The sequence below is a fragment of the Callospermophilus lateralis genome, chromosome 18 (genome assembly GCF_048772815.1).
Source record: "Callospermophilus lateralis isolate mCalLat2 chromosome 18, mCalLat2.hap1, whole genome shotgun sequence".
NCBI lineage: Eukaryota > Metazoa > Chordata > Mammalia > Rodentia > Sciuridae > Callospermophilus > Callospermophilus lateralis.
The window spans coordinates 51,395,638-51,410,939 of record NC_135322.1 but is presented as its reverse complement, the minus strand read 5'-3'; the positions used below and the strand labels follow the sequence as shown (position 1 = coordinate 51,410,939).

Below are 15,302 nucleotides of genomic sequence, written 5' to 3'. Positions count from 1 at the left end.
TTCTTTTTTCTAGACCCTCTATCATGTAGGATGTACATTCAGGGCAGTATCCTGTACGTCTCCTCTCTATCCTGTAGGATGACTTTACTGTAAATTTTACTTACAAAGATTTTTAACTTTTGCTCTTCGGTTTCAAACCCTCAGTAAAGCTATGTGTGAAGCCATTAAACTTTCATCTGCCTCTGTGATCCTTTCCCATAGCTGCTATCTCCCTCACCCGCCTAGCCCAACCTAGCTCTAGGGAAGCAAAACTGGTTCATTCCCGGTTACCTACCTAGCCGTGAGGCGCAGGGAAGTGCATTCTATGCCCCTCTATGCCCCTTTCCCCCATCGGTGCAAAAGCTGAACCTGGTCAAAGAAGCTCATTCATTTCCATGGGAGCAAGTGTCCCTGCTGCTCTCAGCCCTCTCTAGTCCGGAGTCATGGTGACTCAGCAGAATCTGAGACAAAAGGATCACAGTCAGCCTCATGTAATTTTTTGTTTACCCCTTTGGGTGCCAAGGGTCTTTTTCTGTGACTGGGAGGGGCCAGACCCAAATATCTAACAGAGGCAGGACCCCCATGGGAAATTTTCCTTATTGCATCCTCAGGGGTCCTAGAATGTGGTGTGGATGAACCTGCCTCCCACACCCACACACATCCTTCAGACTCCCTTGGCCCCAAGGGGAACCTTTTTGACTTCCACATCCAGGGGCCGCTATTGGATTCCAGATTCCCGTAACTTGCTGTATCTCAGAGCTGGCGTCCTGGCCCAGGGCCTCGGGGTGCAGTTGTCTGGCCCCGCCCTCACTGGTCATCCTGGGCTGGGCCAGACGGGATATAAACCAGCGAGTGCTCTCGGTGACTAGCACTTGGAGTATCTCCCAAGTCGGAGCTCACACAGCCTTTGGACTTCTTTGCCCAGCCCCAGAGGTCGCCCTAGCAACCAGCATCCCAGCCAATCAGCACTCGGGACTGCTAGCACTGTGGGAGCTATGGAGGGTGAGTGCAGCCCACTAGGAGAACATATGTCTCTTATCACAGTTCCTCTGAAGGAGGATGCAGGGGTTTGGCTTTGAGTTTTGTTCCTTGACTCAAACCAAAAAAGGGGAAGAGATAGAGTCCCGGGACGCACCTTGACCAGTTTGGTAAAGGGGAGCTTCTGTTACTACCCCAGACTCTTGGATCATCCTTCAGCCCACTTTCACTTCTGAGACTAGGTAGCAAAAATTCCAGTCAATGCATAAGTCGGAAACTGACCGTCAGAGGCCACATCTGGCCCAATGCCTACCCTCATCTGACCTGGTGGAATACGTTGTTGACATTTACAATACAAATAGGTACCAGGCATGATGGTGTGCCTCTGTAATCCCAGGTATTCTGGAGCCTAAACATCAGGATCACAAGTTTGAAGCCAGCCTTGGTAATTTAGCAAGACCCTGTCCCAAGCCCGTGGGGGGGCGGGGGGGGGGGAGGAGCGATTTATTTTAAAAAGTTTGGATGCCTAGTTTCTGGAGGGAAATCTAGCAACTGGGGGACTGGAGCTAGGAAAGCAGCTTTCTGGCTGCCTTTGGTTTGACAGAAACCAGACCCAACTCCTGGCTGCAAGGCCCCAGAGACACTTTCCAATATAACTCTTGGACTGGGCAAAACTGATTTGGTATTGGGTCCATCTTAGTGATAGTTTCCCTATCTTGCAATCACTGGGGGTCCTTGGAGGTCACCACAATTCTGTCTGGTAGGCTGACTGGCCTCTAATGCATCCTTGACCAGCTGTGACACCTCCAGTGACTGCTAGAGGACCTCCTTCAGAGAATGGACAGCACTAGGATTTATTTAGAAAGTATTTCCTCAAGTGGAGCATACTCCACCTTTTTATAATTTCTTTCTCTGAATCTAATGCTGCCTCTAAAGACACATGAATTCACTGAATCTCACCTTGCTAAAAGTAAGTGGGGAGGAGATTGTCAGTGCAGTTGACAATCTACAGTTGTGAGAATTTCTACAAAAAGGGCTGAGCTGCTGGTTGGAAGCCACACCTTGCATTGCTGGGAGGGTCAGCAGGGCAGGGCTTTTAAAGGCTGATAAGACTTCCAGTGTAAGTGTTAGTCAATGTTTCTCTCTATAGTAGCCCTCCTCCGATTTGTGGGAACATTCAAGACTCCCAGAGATGCTTGAAACCACAGACAGCACAGAACCCTGTGTATACTGTTTTTTATTTTTCCTATACCTCTATACCTATGATAAGGCTTATTTTATAAAGTAGGTACCATAAAAGAACACAGCAATAACTTTTTTTTTTTTTTTTTTGTACCAGGGATTGAACTCATCGGTACTCAACCACTGAGCCACATCCCCAGTCCTATTTTGGATTTTATTTAGAGACAGGGTCTCACTGAGTTGCTTAGTGCCTTGCTTTTGCTGAGGCTGGCTTTGAATTTGCACACAATCTCTGCCTCAGCCTCTGGAGCAGCTGGGATCATAGGCATTTGCCACCATGCCTGGCTCAGAGCAATAACTATTAATAAAATAGAACAATATGCTCTAATAAAAGTTACTTAAAACCTATGCTATTTATTTCTGGAATTTTCCATTTAACACTTTTGGACCTCAGTTGACCAAGAGCACAGAAAGTAAAACCATGGATTAGGGGGCTCTACTGTACTTTATTCTTCAGCTGCCCTAAGACCCAGACAGCCCCTCCTCCAAATAGAGCAAGAACTATTTTCTGATTTTTCAGTCCTATAGTATGTTCTATATGTATAACAAACACAAAAAGAGGGGGAAGGGAAATGGGAAGATTTGGATCTTGTATAACTGGTTTTAGCTTTACCCAGCGAACTAAATCTTGAAGTTGACCAAGTATACAGAGCATTTGTTTGAAACAAGTTATCAGATTCACACCCACATTCTTTCCAGGAGTCAAATGAGGGAGAGCAGGTGCAAAATGCCCAAAACTGATTTGAGGATCTGGCCTTATTACATTTCTAGTAGGTTTTTAAAAATTGCTATTCTTCCTGAAAAAAAAAATGTAGGTAATGAATCTTTCCCTGGCAACAATCCTCTCCATTCAAATAATTAACTACAATCTCGTTCCTTCTCTGCCACTTTTCTTGCTATTAAGTTCTGTTGTGTTGTCGTGGCACATGCCTATAATCCCAGCAGCTCTGGAGGCTGAGGCAGGAGGATCACGAGTTCAAAGCCAGCCTCAGCAAAAGCGAGGTGCTAAGCAACTCAGTGAGACACTGTCTCAATACAAAATAGGGCAGAAGATGTGGCTCAGTGTTTGAGTGCCCCTGAGTTAAATCCCTGGTACCCAAAAACAAAAACAAACAAGTTCTGTTGTGTTGATCATTAAGGAAACCATGCAGTTTGAGAATATAATTGGATTTAGAAGATTAGTAAAAGCTCTAGATTTCAGATTGCCTTGAGGGTCAAGACAGTGTACCAGCAGGAATGTTAGAGAAATAGATGATAACAGAGTTCAGCTCCCACGGGGACAGTCCAGATAACTTTTGCCACCAGAATTTAAGCTCTATGAAGAGAAGGATTTCCATCTATTTGGAATACTATTGTATCCCAGCTGTCTGTAACATGCCTGGTGCTTAGCAGGTGCACAATAATTAAGTAAGGAGAGGCAGAGAGATTGGTTGTGAGAACATTATCATTTCAGGGGCAGAAAGAAAAGTTGACTGGTATTGGCTTAGGGTGGAAATAAAAGACAGGTAGAGGAGAAGGAACGAGGGTTTTCATGGCCCATGGAGAAGTCAGGATGAACCAGTATATATTTCATAGAGACCAAGATTTTGTAGTGTAAGGACAGAGCTTAATAATAAGGATGTGCTAGGTGCTGGGCATGTGGGGACTCAGAGGGAAAGCACATAGTAAATCTCCTGTTTTATTCTTTTTTTTTTTTTTTAATTTGTTCTAATTAGTTATAACCTGATTTACTCTTTACTTCTGATGATTGTGTTATTGCAAATTAATGGTCCCTTAGTTACCTATTCAGAACCACTGACCCCTTTTCTATGGAATTTCTTTGGGGAATCTATGTATTCCAAGAACTGTACTTTTTTTAGGATTTATTTATTCCAATTTGTTTCTTGACTTACTTTGTCAGTTGGTTGGTTTTGAGATGGTGTTTTGCTATGTTGCCCAGGCTGGTCTTGAACGCCTGGGTTCAAGAGATGCTTCTGCAGCTTCCTGAGTGCTGGGACTACAGGCATGTGTCACTGTACCTGGTACTTGCCTTATTCTTTAAAATTTTTTAAGGTTGCAGGCATGCCTGTAGCTCTTAGGTGGCGAGCTCCTAGGAAGAGTAAGAGATGGATATCTTGACTTGATTATTTTTTGTGAAGCAACTTTGTTTTCCTACTCAGGAAGTGCTTAATGTCAATAAGAAGTCAACAGAATAAAAGCTGACAAAGCAATGTTTAGTAAGCATTGATAAGATGAATGCAAAGGTAAATCAAAAAGAAAATGCACGTTTTAGCTTAATGTGATCCCATTTCTCCCAGTAATGTTAAATCCATGAACGGAAAAGACAGGGGGTTGGAATTTGTTGAGACATTCTCAGAGGTTCCTTTTCCCAGGCTGTCCAAAGCAGATAAATCTCTTCTATAGCATTAAAAAAAATGCTAAATGCATATTCCACTGAATCCTAAACAGTGAAATCTCAGGACCAAGCTTGGAAATCTTCATGTTTGGCACCTGGGCCCCGAAGTCTTTACTGAACTTAATCTGGGAGGTGCCTCCCATGCCAAGTGTGGTTAACAATTAAAGCAGGAATAAAACTGAAAGCTTAAACATTCCTTTCTAGTTATTTAGTTATTTCTAGTTTTTCAAGCAGTACAACGAGTTGCAGATGCTTTCTCGCCTAGTTCCATCTAAAGTTACCACTTGTATGAATCAGTAGGGCATGAAGTAGTGGCCCAGGTTATTCAGAGCAATTGTGGTAATAAAATTCCTTTCTTTGGTATTCTCCTGATGCCCCACACATTGGTACTACTTGTGTTTAGATTTCTATTTTTATTTATTTATTATTTTTGGTACCAGGGATTGAACTCAGGGGCACTCAACCTCTCAGCCACATCCCCAGCCCTTTCTTATATTTTATTAGAGACAGGGTCTCACTGAATTGCTTAGCGCCTTGTCATTGCTGAGGCTGGCTTTGAACTTACAATCCTCCTGTCTCAGCCCTCCCAGCTGCTGGGATTACAGGCATGCACCACCACACCAGCTATATATTTATTTATTTTTTAAAAATATTTTTAATTGTAGATGGACACAATACCTTTATTTAATTAATTAATTTATTTAATTTTATATGGTGCTGAGGATCGAACCCAGTGCCTCACACGTGCATTGCAAGTGCTCTACCACAGAGCCACAACCCCACCCAATATATTTTTATTTTTTAAGCTAATCCAAGTTTACCTCATTTACTTTATAAACTTAATTTTTTTTCTTTTATTTTCTGGGGATGGAACACAGGGCCTCATGCATGATAGGCAAGTACTCTACCTCAAAGCTTCGTACCCAGCCCTAAACTTGAGTAACTAGATTATTTTCTCATCCATAACATGGGGATACTAATTCTGTCTACCTCATATGGTTGTGTCCTTGGTCCATTTTCTGCAGCCAGAACAGAATACCTGAGACTGGCTAAATTATAAAAAAAAAAGCAGAAATTTATTTCTCACAGTTCTGGAGGCTGGGAAGTTCAAGGTTAAGGTGCAGTCAGGTTTAGTTGTCTGGTAAGAGCCACATCCTTCCAGAAGAGAGTAACGTTGTGTCCTCACATGGTGGAAAGCAGTAGAAAAGCAAGCTGACCAAGCAGCTGCCCGAAATCTCCTTTATCAAGGCTAGTCCCATGGACAGGAAGGAGCCCTCTTGGCCCAATCACCTCTTAGAGGCCTCACCTCTTAAAATTCCAACATTGGCAACACCTGAATTTTGGAGGAGACCATTCTAACCATGGCAAGTTGTGATAACTGACAACTTCCCCTCTTACCAACATACTACAAATCCACATACATGAGTGGTTTTCCTCCCTTCTCTTTTTCTTTTAAATAAAAGATTCACATTAACTTGATTTTTTATGTTAATACTGTATTCTGGATATCTTTCTGCGTTCCTTTTTTTCTTCTTTTTTAGTGGTTCATGGGGATTGAACCCAGGGTCTTGCGCATACTAGGCAAGCACTCTACCACTGAGTTGCACCCCCAATGCCTCTCTCTTTTTTTTTTTTTTTTTTTTTGGTACTGGGGATGGAACACAGTGGGGCTCAATCACTGAAGCACATCTCCAGCCTTTTAAATTTTTTATTTAGAAACAGGGTCTTACTGAGTTGCTTAGGGTTGCTGAGGCTGGCTTTGAACTTGCAGTCCTCCTGCCTCAGCCTCCCCAGCTGCTGGGATTACAGGTGTGTGCCACCGTGCCCTGGATTTCTCATTACCAGCAAAATATTCTGTAATATAGATATAGCCACAGTTTATTCAAATGTCCCCCTTATAGACATCCAGGTTATATTCAGTTTTTGCCAATAAAAACAATGATGTAGTATACATACATCCTTGGTGAGCTAGATTCAGCCTGATTATTTTTCCAAAAGGTTGAGGTAACTCATTTTCTCACCAGGAATGTGCTAGTTTTCCTACAATCTTAATAGCCCTCAATCTTATTTGTCTTAATTTCTTCTTCTTCTTCTATTTTTTTTTTTGCCAGCATCTTGGGTAAATATATCTCATTTTGATTGGCTTTTCTTGGCAGGCCAGACAGAGCAGCTTTTCATTTGTTTATTGCCATTTGCTTTTCCTCTGTGAATGACTGTTCATATCCTTGACCCACTTTTCTCTGGCATCATCTCTCTTTTTTTTGTTTAGTCTTTGGGAGTTTAACTCCTTGAGATAAGAATTGCTGTTTTCTTCTATTGACTTTGTTTCTGGTGCCTTCTGCTAACCCATTTTTTTATTTTTATGAGGCTTTCCCTGTCAAACTTTTTCTTCATGGCTTCTGAATTTCTAGTCTTTCTTTAAAACTGTGCTCTGAGGTTATACAAATTCTCCCTTTCCTTCTCCACTATTTTAACAGTTTTATTTAAAAACATTTAGAGCTCTAAGCTGTGCACAATGGCATATGCCTGTGATCCCAGCAACACAGGAATCTGAGTGAGGCAGGAGGATTGCAAGTCCAAAGCCAGCCTCAACAACTTAGTGAATCCCCAAGCAACTTAGAGAGACCCTGTCTCCAAAAATTTTTTTTAAAAAGCTGGGGAGGGGGGTGTGGTGCAAGGCGGGGAGGCCACTGAGTATGTGGCTCAGATTTATTATTAAATCAGCTGCTGATTTCTCACTGAATCAAAATGCCTCCTTTAGTCATTGTTTTTTTGTTATTGTTTGTTTGTTTGTTTGTTTATTAGTTAAGCAATCCTGTATTCAATCCCTGGTACCAAAAACAAACAAAATAAATAAATAAACAAACAAATTAAAAAAAAAAAAAACATTTAGCGCTTCAATCCACCTGAAATTATTGCTGAATTCAGTAAGTTTATGAGGTAACAAAACTATTTTATTGGGGAAGGGGATGTGGTTCAGTGGTAGAGAGCTTATTTAGCAAAAAAAGACCCTAGTTTTGCTCCCCACAAAAAAAAAAAAAAAAAAGTAGGCAAATACTAAGTGAACTTTCACTTATTCAGCACCTAGATCAAGAAATAGAAGCCGGACGAGGTGGTGCATGCCTGTAATCCCAGTGGCTCGGGAGGCTGACAGGAGGATGGCGAGTTCAAAGTCAGCCTCAGCAAAAGCAAGGCGCTAAGCATATCAGTGAGACCCTGTATCTAAATAAAATACAGAATAGGTCTGGGGATGTGACTCAGTGGTGGAGTGCCCCTGAGTTCAACCCCAATACCAAAAAAAAAAAAAAAAAAAAAAAAGAATGTCACCAGCACCCTGGAATTCCCACTGTGCCCTTCTATCACTGCCTGCTGACAAGGGTAATCACTCTACGGACTTCTAACATCTACATTAGTTTTCAGGGCACCAACATCATTTATTTATTTATTAAATCAGCTGCTGATTTCTCACTGAATCAAAATGCCTCCTTTAGTAGTATTTGTTTATTTATTTTTTAGTTGTAGTTGGACACAATACCTTTATTTTATGTATTTTTATGTGGTGCTGAGGATCGAACCCAGGGCCTCGCACTTGCTAGGCAAGTGCTCTTCTGCTGCGCCACGACCCCAGCCCTGTTGTTGCTATTGTTGATGTTTTATTTTTTTCTTCTGGGCATTGAACTCGGGTCCCAGACATGGTATACACACACACACTCTCCTGAGCTACACCCCTCGCCCCATTTGCTGCTACTTTTATTTCTGGCTGCAGGGGGTGGTACTGTAATTTGAATGTTCTCACCAAGACTCATATTGAAATTTAATCCTCATCATAATGTATTAAGTGGTGGAACCAGGTGGAACTTTGGCCAGGTGGTTGGGTCATGAGGCGTCTGTCCTCACAGTAGATTAAGCCATTCATGGACTAATGAATCAGTGGATTAATGGATTACTATGTGTCCACTATAAAAGCCAATTTGGCTCTGTCTTGTCATGCATTGCCCTGCACCATTTTAGGACTCCGTAGAGAGTTCCTGCCAGCAAAAAGGCCTGCAATAGATGCAGCCCCTCGGCCTCCCAGCCTCTAGAACTGTGAGCTGAATAAACCTCTTTCATAAATTACTCTCCATCTCAGACTGAGATGGAGAGTAATAACCTAATGACCTCTTCCTTTATGGTCCCCTGCTCCCCTACAGTTCAGGCTTTGCTGGTTGGTACAGGTGGAGCATATCTAATTAAAATCTGAAAACAGAAATGCTCCAAAATCTGAAACTTTGTTTTTGAGGGCCAACATGATGTTCAAAAAGCCTTGGGTTTTGGAGCCTTCTGGATTTCTAAATTGGGGGAAGGGTGTCCAACTAATAAAGTCTAAGCAAATATTCCAGAACCTGAAAAACTCTGAAATCCGAAACAAGCATTTCAGATAAGGGATACTTACCCAGTAATGCCTTGTGTGTGTGTCTTAAGTAGTCAGAAGAGCCCTGATTGTACTGGCCCACTCCGAGAGGACATCCTTCAACTACGCCATGAAAGAGGCTGCTGCAGAGGTTCTAAAAAGGAATGGATGGGAGGTGGCCGAGTCCGACCTCTATGCCATGAACTTCAATCCCATCATTTCCAGAAAGGACATCACAGGTAGGAGCTACCCCTCCCCCTTTAATTAGTTCTTTATGAAACCATTTGCCTGTGGACTCCCTGGACCAGCCTTGGCCCCTCTGGCCTCAGCCTCTCTTGTTCCTCTTGGCAGGTAAACTTAAGGACCCCGAGAAATTCCAGTACACTGTCGAATCTTGTCTAGCGTATAAAGAAGGCTGCCTGAGCCCAGATATTGTGGCTGAACAAAAGAAGCTGGAAGCTGCTGACCTTGTGATATTTCAGGTATAGTAGGGACAGGACATCAGAAGCATAGTTGGGCACAGCAGTGCACATCTGTAATCCCAGCTACTCAGGAGGCTGAGGTAGGAGAATCCAAGTTTGAGTCCAGTGTGGGGAACTCAGTGAGACCCCATTGAAACAAAATAAAAAGGGCTGGAGTTAGAACACTTGCCTAGCATGGGTAGTGACACTTTTATCTTTTCCTAGACCTGTCACTTAATTAGCTGTGGAAAATCGAACAGTCACTTACCCCACTTTGCTGCATTCTCTGTGAATAAAGGTGATTGCTTTATAGGTGCTATATAACACAGATCCACAGATACTGTGAACCTGGCTGTATTGCTGTTTGCACTTGAGAATGTGATAACAACAGATAAACCTTCCATTTGTTTTCTCCAATATACCTAATCTTCCCTTCATTTAGTGGTTCCTGATGGACTCTCCCTAAATTGCAATTCTCCCATCCCTTCATGAGAATCCCAAACAGGTTGCCTGGTGACTTCTCTGCTGGTGCAGTGTCCCAGCTCTGGCCCTGCTGGATGAGATCCTGCAGCACACTGTGGCTTTTCTTCTCCCCAAAGCCATCTCATTGTTTAGCAGACAACACTGGATGGTGTGTCCATCCTGTCATCCTGTCCTTCCCTGTAAGCCAGACTCCGTTTCAATGACTTTGCTGTTACCAATTCCTACCTGCCCTTTGATACTGAGTATGGAGAGTACCTGGCTCTGGAAACCTCACAAGGAAGGTGGTACTGGCTTAGTTTTCACAGTGATTCAGTCACTGTGAAACAACCAAACCTTAGAGTCCAAACTACCAAATAGCACTGAGGGTAATGTAAATACTGCAGATTTGTGTATTATAACAGTTTTATGAAAGATATCAGGTAAAGTCTTATTCTGGCAAAATCAGTATACTATGGCAGTCTTTTTTTTGGGGGGTGCGGACTGAGGATTGAACTCAGGGGCACTCAACCACTAAGCCACACCCCAGCCCTATTTTGTATTTTATTTAGGGACAGCAAGCCTCACTTTTTGCTGAGGCTGGCTTTGAACTCACAATCCTCCTGTCTCAGCCTCCCAAGCTGCTAGGATTACAGGTGTGTGCCACTGCGCCCGGCTAGCAGCCTTTTTTTTTTTTTTTTTAAGGTACTGGGGATTAAACCCAGGGGCACTTTGCCATTGGGCTACACCCTCAGCCCTTTTTCTTTTTTATTTTGAGAGAGGGTATTACTAAGTTGCTGAGACTGGCCTTGAACTTGTAATTCTCCTGCCTCAACCTGAGTTACTGGGATTTCAGATGTGCACCACCACACTGCCTGGCTTATCTGACTTCTTGCCCTGACAAAAGCAGAGTAAGGAATATATAAGTATTTCTCCTTTTAAAAAAATTATTTTAGTGGTTTTGTTTATTCTAAATGATAGGATTTTATGTAGATGTGCACAAGGAACAGTCATATTTTTGGTACTACACCTATTAGTGTAAATTCTTGGGGAAATACTGATTTAGGCATCACATATTGAAACAAATCTTGTCTGAAATCCTTGCTATTTAGAGTTTGCTGCCAAGTGTGATTTCACAAAAATCTTATTTGCATATGGCTTTATTCAGATCCAGCCAATATTTACATTTTTAAGCAGAAACCATAATGCCAAGTTGGCTGAGCAAGGACAACAATTTTCTTGTTATTCTATGAGTTTCCTGCTACCATATGTATTTATTTTTAAGTATTTATTTGTTTTGTGACAGGGGTCTCACTGTATTGTCCAGGCTGGCCTCTAACTCCCTAGCTCAAGTAGTCCTCCCACATTAGCCTCCTGACCTACAAGCATGCACCACTGAACCCTGCCAATTTTCTCTTTTCTTAAATGTGCTAACTCCTCCAGAGGAAATGACAAAAGCCAGCACTCTTGAGATTTCTTCTGTGTGGAACCTGGTTTGACCTCTTTAATGTCTTCTGTTCCCCAGTTTCCCCTGCAGTGGTTTGGAGTCCCTGCCATACTGAAAGGCTGGTTTGAGCGAGTGTTGGTAGGAGAGTTTGCCTACACATACGCTGCCATGTATGACAAGGGGCCTTTCCGGGTAGGTGAATGGTTCTGAGTTTTCTAATAGCTGGATTCTGGGTGGATTCTATCCTGAGGCAAAACTCTAAGTACAACCAGACACTAAGGTCAGGCTCTAGGTCCTTTGGGAGAGATGCATGACTAGGCTTTTATGATGAAACGATACGATGTTTGAAATTTGTTTTAAAATATTCCAGAAAAAAAGAGAGTTTAGGGGATTAAATAAAACCAAAATTGGGGGCGAGTGTCTAGGGAAGTGACTCAGTGGTAGAGCTACTTGCCTAGCATGTGTGAGGCTCTGGGTGCAATCCCTAGTACTGTAAAAATGAGTAAATAATGTTTGTCTTCTTTTGGAGACCCAAATACTGCACAAGAAATATTTTGATATTTTTATGTGAAAGATCTTATCCTAATCCATGCCCAGCACTGTAGGGAGACAGATTAAAAACAACAAATAACTCCACTGAGGCAGCCAACACAGATTTTGGTGACTACTGACAGCTTTAACCTATGGTCACATGAAGGTGGGGGAAACCCTTGGCTTGCCCTGGTTATCTGTCTGTAGACCATCTAGGCTGGACCTTCTACAGAGTCATGCTGGGGGGGGGGGGTCAGAGGAGCCAAAGTATGAAAGAGTACACACCATGAACAGGGTGGGCCCGTGTGGCCCCTTCCCTAGGGCTGTCTCATTCATTTACTGTGACCAAACAGAGGAGGGGTGACGAGCTTGTTTTCTTTGTTTCACAGAATAAGAAGGCCATCCTTTCCATCACCACTGGTGGTAGTGGCTCCATGTACTCCCTTCATGGTGTCCACGGGGACATGAACATCATTCTCTGGCCAATTCAGGTACTTTGTTCCCAATGAACCTTCAGGGGAATTCATTAATGGAGCTTTCCATGGGTTCCAAAGCCTCCAGATAGTAGCTGAAGATAGATATGAGGTGTGGAGATAAAAGTATAGTAATAGCCATATGTCATGGTGTATGCCTGTCATCCAGCTATTCAGGAGGCCCAAGAAGGAGGATCTCAAGTTCAAGGCCAGCTAGACAATACAGTGAGACCCATCTTAAAAAAAAAAAAAAAGAAAAGAAAGAAAAAGTAATGGCAGTGATTGAGAACTGCTGGCAGTTCCCTTTAGGAACTTACCTGACTTTCCAGGCACCTGCGTTTATAGCTTGTACACACATGATCAAACATCATTCTCTCCTAACCAAGCTAGTGCACATGGGCCGAGCCCAGAACCCCAGTTCTCTCTGGATGACTCACATCTCTCTCTAATCTTCCTGGCCTTCTCCAAGTTTCTTCTACAGTCTCACAAACTAAAAGAGCCTAGGACAATTTAAGAAAGGATTCAGACTAGCCTGTTTTAGAGATAAATAAAACTGAAGCCTGAGGTGGCTTTTTGGTATCACTGGATTCTCAAGGTAATCTATTCTAAGAAAAGGGGTGGAGAGGAGAGCAAGTGAAGTGACCACCTGGAAGATAATTTATTACTACCCATCTTGTTTGCGGAGAGGTGGAGAAATGCACATCGGCAAGAGTCAGCAGCCAAGAAGCTGAAACTCTCCCTAATGTAATAGAATTTCCGGCACTTTTGGCAGAGGATCCAGGTTGGCACACTTTCAAGGTTTTATTCTTTTAAAGAGCATAGGTGAATAGGCTCAGATAGGTAACACCTAGGTAGGGAGGGAAGAAGGTGAGAATATAATTATAATTCTCCAGGGCACCTCTGACCTCCTTACTGAAGTCTCACTGGGAAGCCCAGACCAAAGTTTGGTGTTTTTGTTTTTATTGTTTTTTGTTTTTATTGTACAAACTGCATAGAATTGGTCTGTTACTTACCTCTGTGTTTCATGTTTCCCCAGAGTGGTACTCTGCATTTTTGTGGCTTCCAAGTCTTAGAACCACAACTGACATATAGCATTGGGCACCTTCCATCAGATGCCCGAACTCAGGTCCTGGAAGGATGGAAGAAACGCCTGGAGAACATTTGGGATGAAACACCACTGTATTTCGCTCCAAGCAGCCTCTTTGACCTGGACTTCCAGACAGGATTTTTATTGAAAAAAGAGGTTCAAGATGAGCAGAAAAACAAGAAATTTGGCCTTTCTGTGGGCCATCACCTGGGCAAGTCCATTCCAACTGACAACCAGATCAAAGCCAGAAAATAAGATTCAATAAGACTTGATTTCTAGGATTTCTTTTCTTTTTGTTTCATGGATTGCTTTAGTTTTTAAGATTTATATTTTCCTCTTTTTTTCCCCACAAAGAATGAAAAGGAGAATAAATAGACTGCATTTATATATTTTTTGGATCATTTTTCTATTATATGCAATTGATTCTTAATGGTTGCTATCATGACATATAAGCAAAATATGATTAAGTGCCAGAAGCCACTTGGAATGTAGAGAGAAAAGTATAGATAGATGGTAGATACTAGAAAATATTCTTTAAGGTCATATACACAATTTAATTCCCTTTTAAAGGGCTAAATGGCTAGATAACATCCAATTCTCTAAAGATAACTTTCTTTTAATTACCTCTGTGGTTTATGGCAAAAGGGAATTGCTTAGAGAAACAAGTGACTGAATCCCTGTAGCCTAAGGGACTGAACTTGCTTACTAGTTAGCATTAGCCTGTTTATGATACATATTGGTTTCAGTTACTTCACAGTGACTAATGCACCTCATGTATTACTCTTCCTTCAGCTTCTGTTTATATATAGTACACAGATTGGTTGAAATGAGTAGTTAATAAAAGTCTCTTCTTTACATCAATCTTCTAATTCAGTGTTTGCAGAAATCAGCATTTTCACAACCTACACCTACTCTGAGTGAATTTAAAAAAGAAAATAGTACCTTCAATAGTTAACAGTAGCCTTCCACAAAAACAAAACAAAACAAAACCAAAAAAGACCAAAATTTTATTTCTGATCTTTTAGACTTCCAAAAGGTTATTTTCTGTCATTGCTAAAATTATGACTTTCTTTTGAAGGATATTTTTTGTTTTGTTTTGTCTTGGCACTGGGGATTGAACCCAGGGATGCTTACCACTGAGCTACATCCTGGCCACCCCCTCTTCTTTAAAAATTTTCTTTTTAGTTGTAGATTGACACAGTACCTTTATTTATTTTTATGTGGTGCTGAGGATCAGACCCAGTGCCTCACACATGCTAAGTAAGTGTTTCACCACTGAACTATAACTGTAGTCCTCCCCAGCCCTTTTTATTTTTTATTTAGAGACAAGGTCTTACTAAATTGCTGAGGTTGGCCTTGAACTTACAATTATCCTGCTTCAGCTTCCTCAGTAGCTGGGATTACAAGAAAAATGCACCCCCACACCTACTAAAGATGTTTTTATCCAGGACTTTTGGGCTAGAGTTGTAGGCCTAGAGTTATTAACTTTGATGAATAATTTTGGTGTAGAATTTATTTATTTTTTGGTGTTGGGGATCGAACCCAGGGCCATATGCATATTAAGCAGCAAGTGTTCTACCAAACTATGTTCCCAGCCCCAGATTTAGGTATAATAAACTTCCCATTTAAATGATTGAAATGCATCTCTTCCTATTGTTGGCACAACTCAAAGTCAAATATGATAAAAGGCTGCCCTCTTGTGGTGCACTGCAAGAAAAATAAAGAGAAATGATGCAAAAGCAGGTGGCCTGAAAACAGGAAATAAGGGCTGACCTGGTAAGGAAATGATGTCATGGGGACGGATCAGGAGAAATTCCTTCACCAGATGCAGACTACCACTGGATGTCTGCTCCTCAACAA

The 15,302-nt window shown here is 41.9% G+C and overlaps 1 protein-coding gene across 2 annotated transcripts; it reads left to right on the top strand.

Moving 5' to 3' along the window:
• The first annotated feature begins 861 nt into the window (after positions 1-861).
• On the top strand, positions 862-15,302 carry Nqo1 (NAD(P)H quinone dehydrogenase 1). 2 transcript variants are annotated; one of them, XM_076838434.1, is made up of 6 exons: positions 862-981; positions 9,059-9,223; positions 9,336-9,466; positions 11,430-11,543; positions 12,272-12,373; positions 13,392-15,302. In XM_076838434.1, the coding sequence occupies exons 1-6, from the start codon at positions 975-977 to the stop codon at positions 13,695-13,697; spliced, it is 825 nt and encodes a 274-aa protein (XP_076694549.1). In that variant the 5' UTR covers positions 862-974; the 3' UTR covers positions 13,698-15,302. The 2 variants fall into 2 exon arrangements, with proteins under 2 accessions (XP_076694549.1, XP_076694547.1); XM_076838432.1 differs by having other exon boundaries at positions 9,056-9,223.

Bases quoted from the DNA above. Each gene is read 5' to 3' on its own strand.
- Nqo1 (XM_076838432.1), top strand. The intron at 9,467-11,429 runs GTATAGTAGGGA...TCTGTTCCCCAG, and splicing joins CTGACCTTGTGATATTTCAG to TTTCCCCTGCAGTGGTTTGG. The intron at 12,374-13,391 runs GTACTTTGTTCC...ATGTTTCCCCAG, and splicing joins TCATTCTCTGGCCAATTCAG to AGTGGTACTCTGCATTTTTG.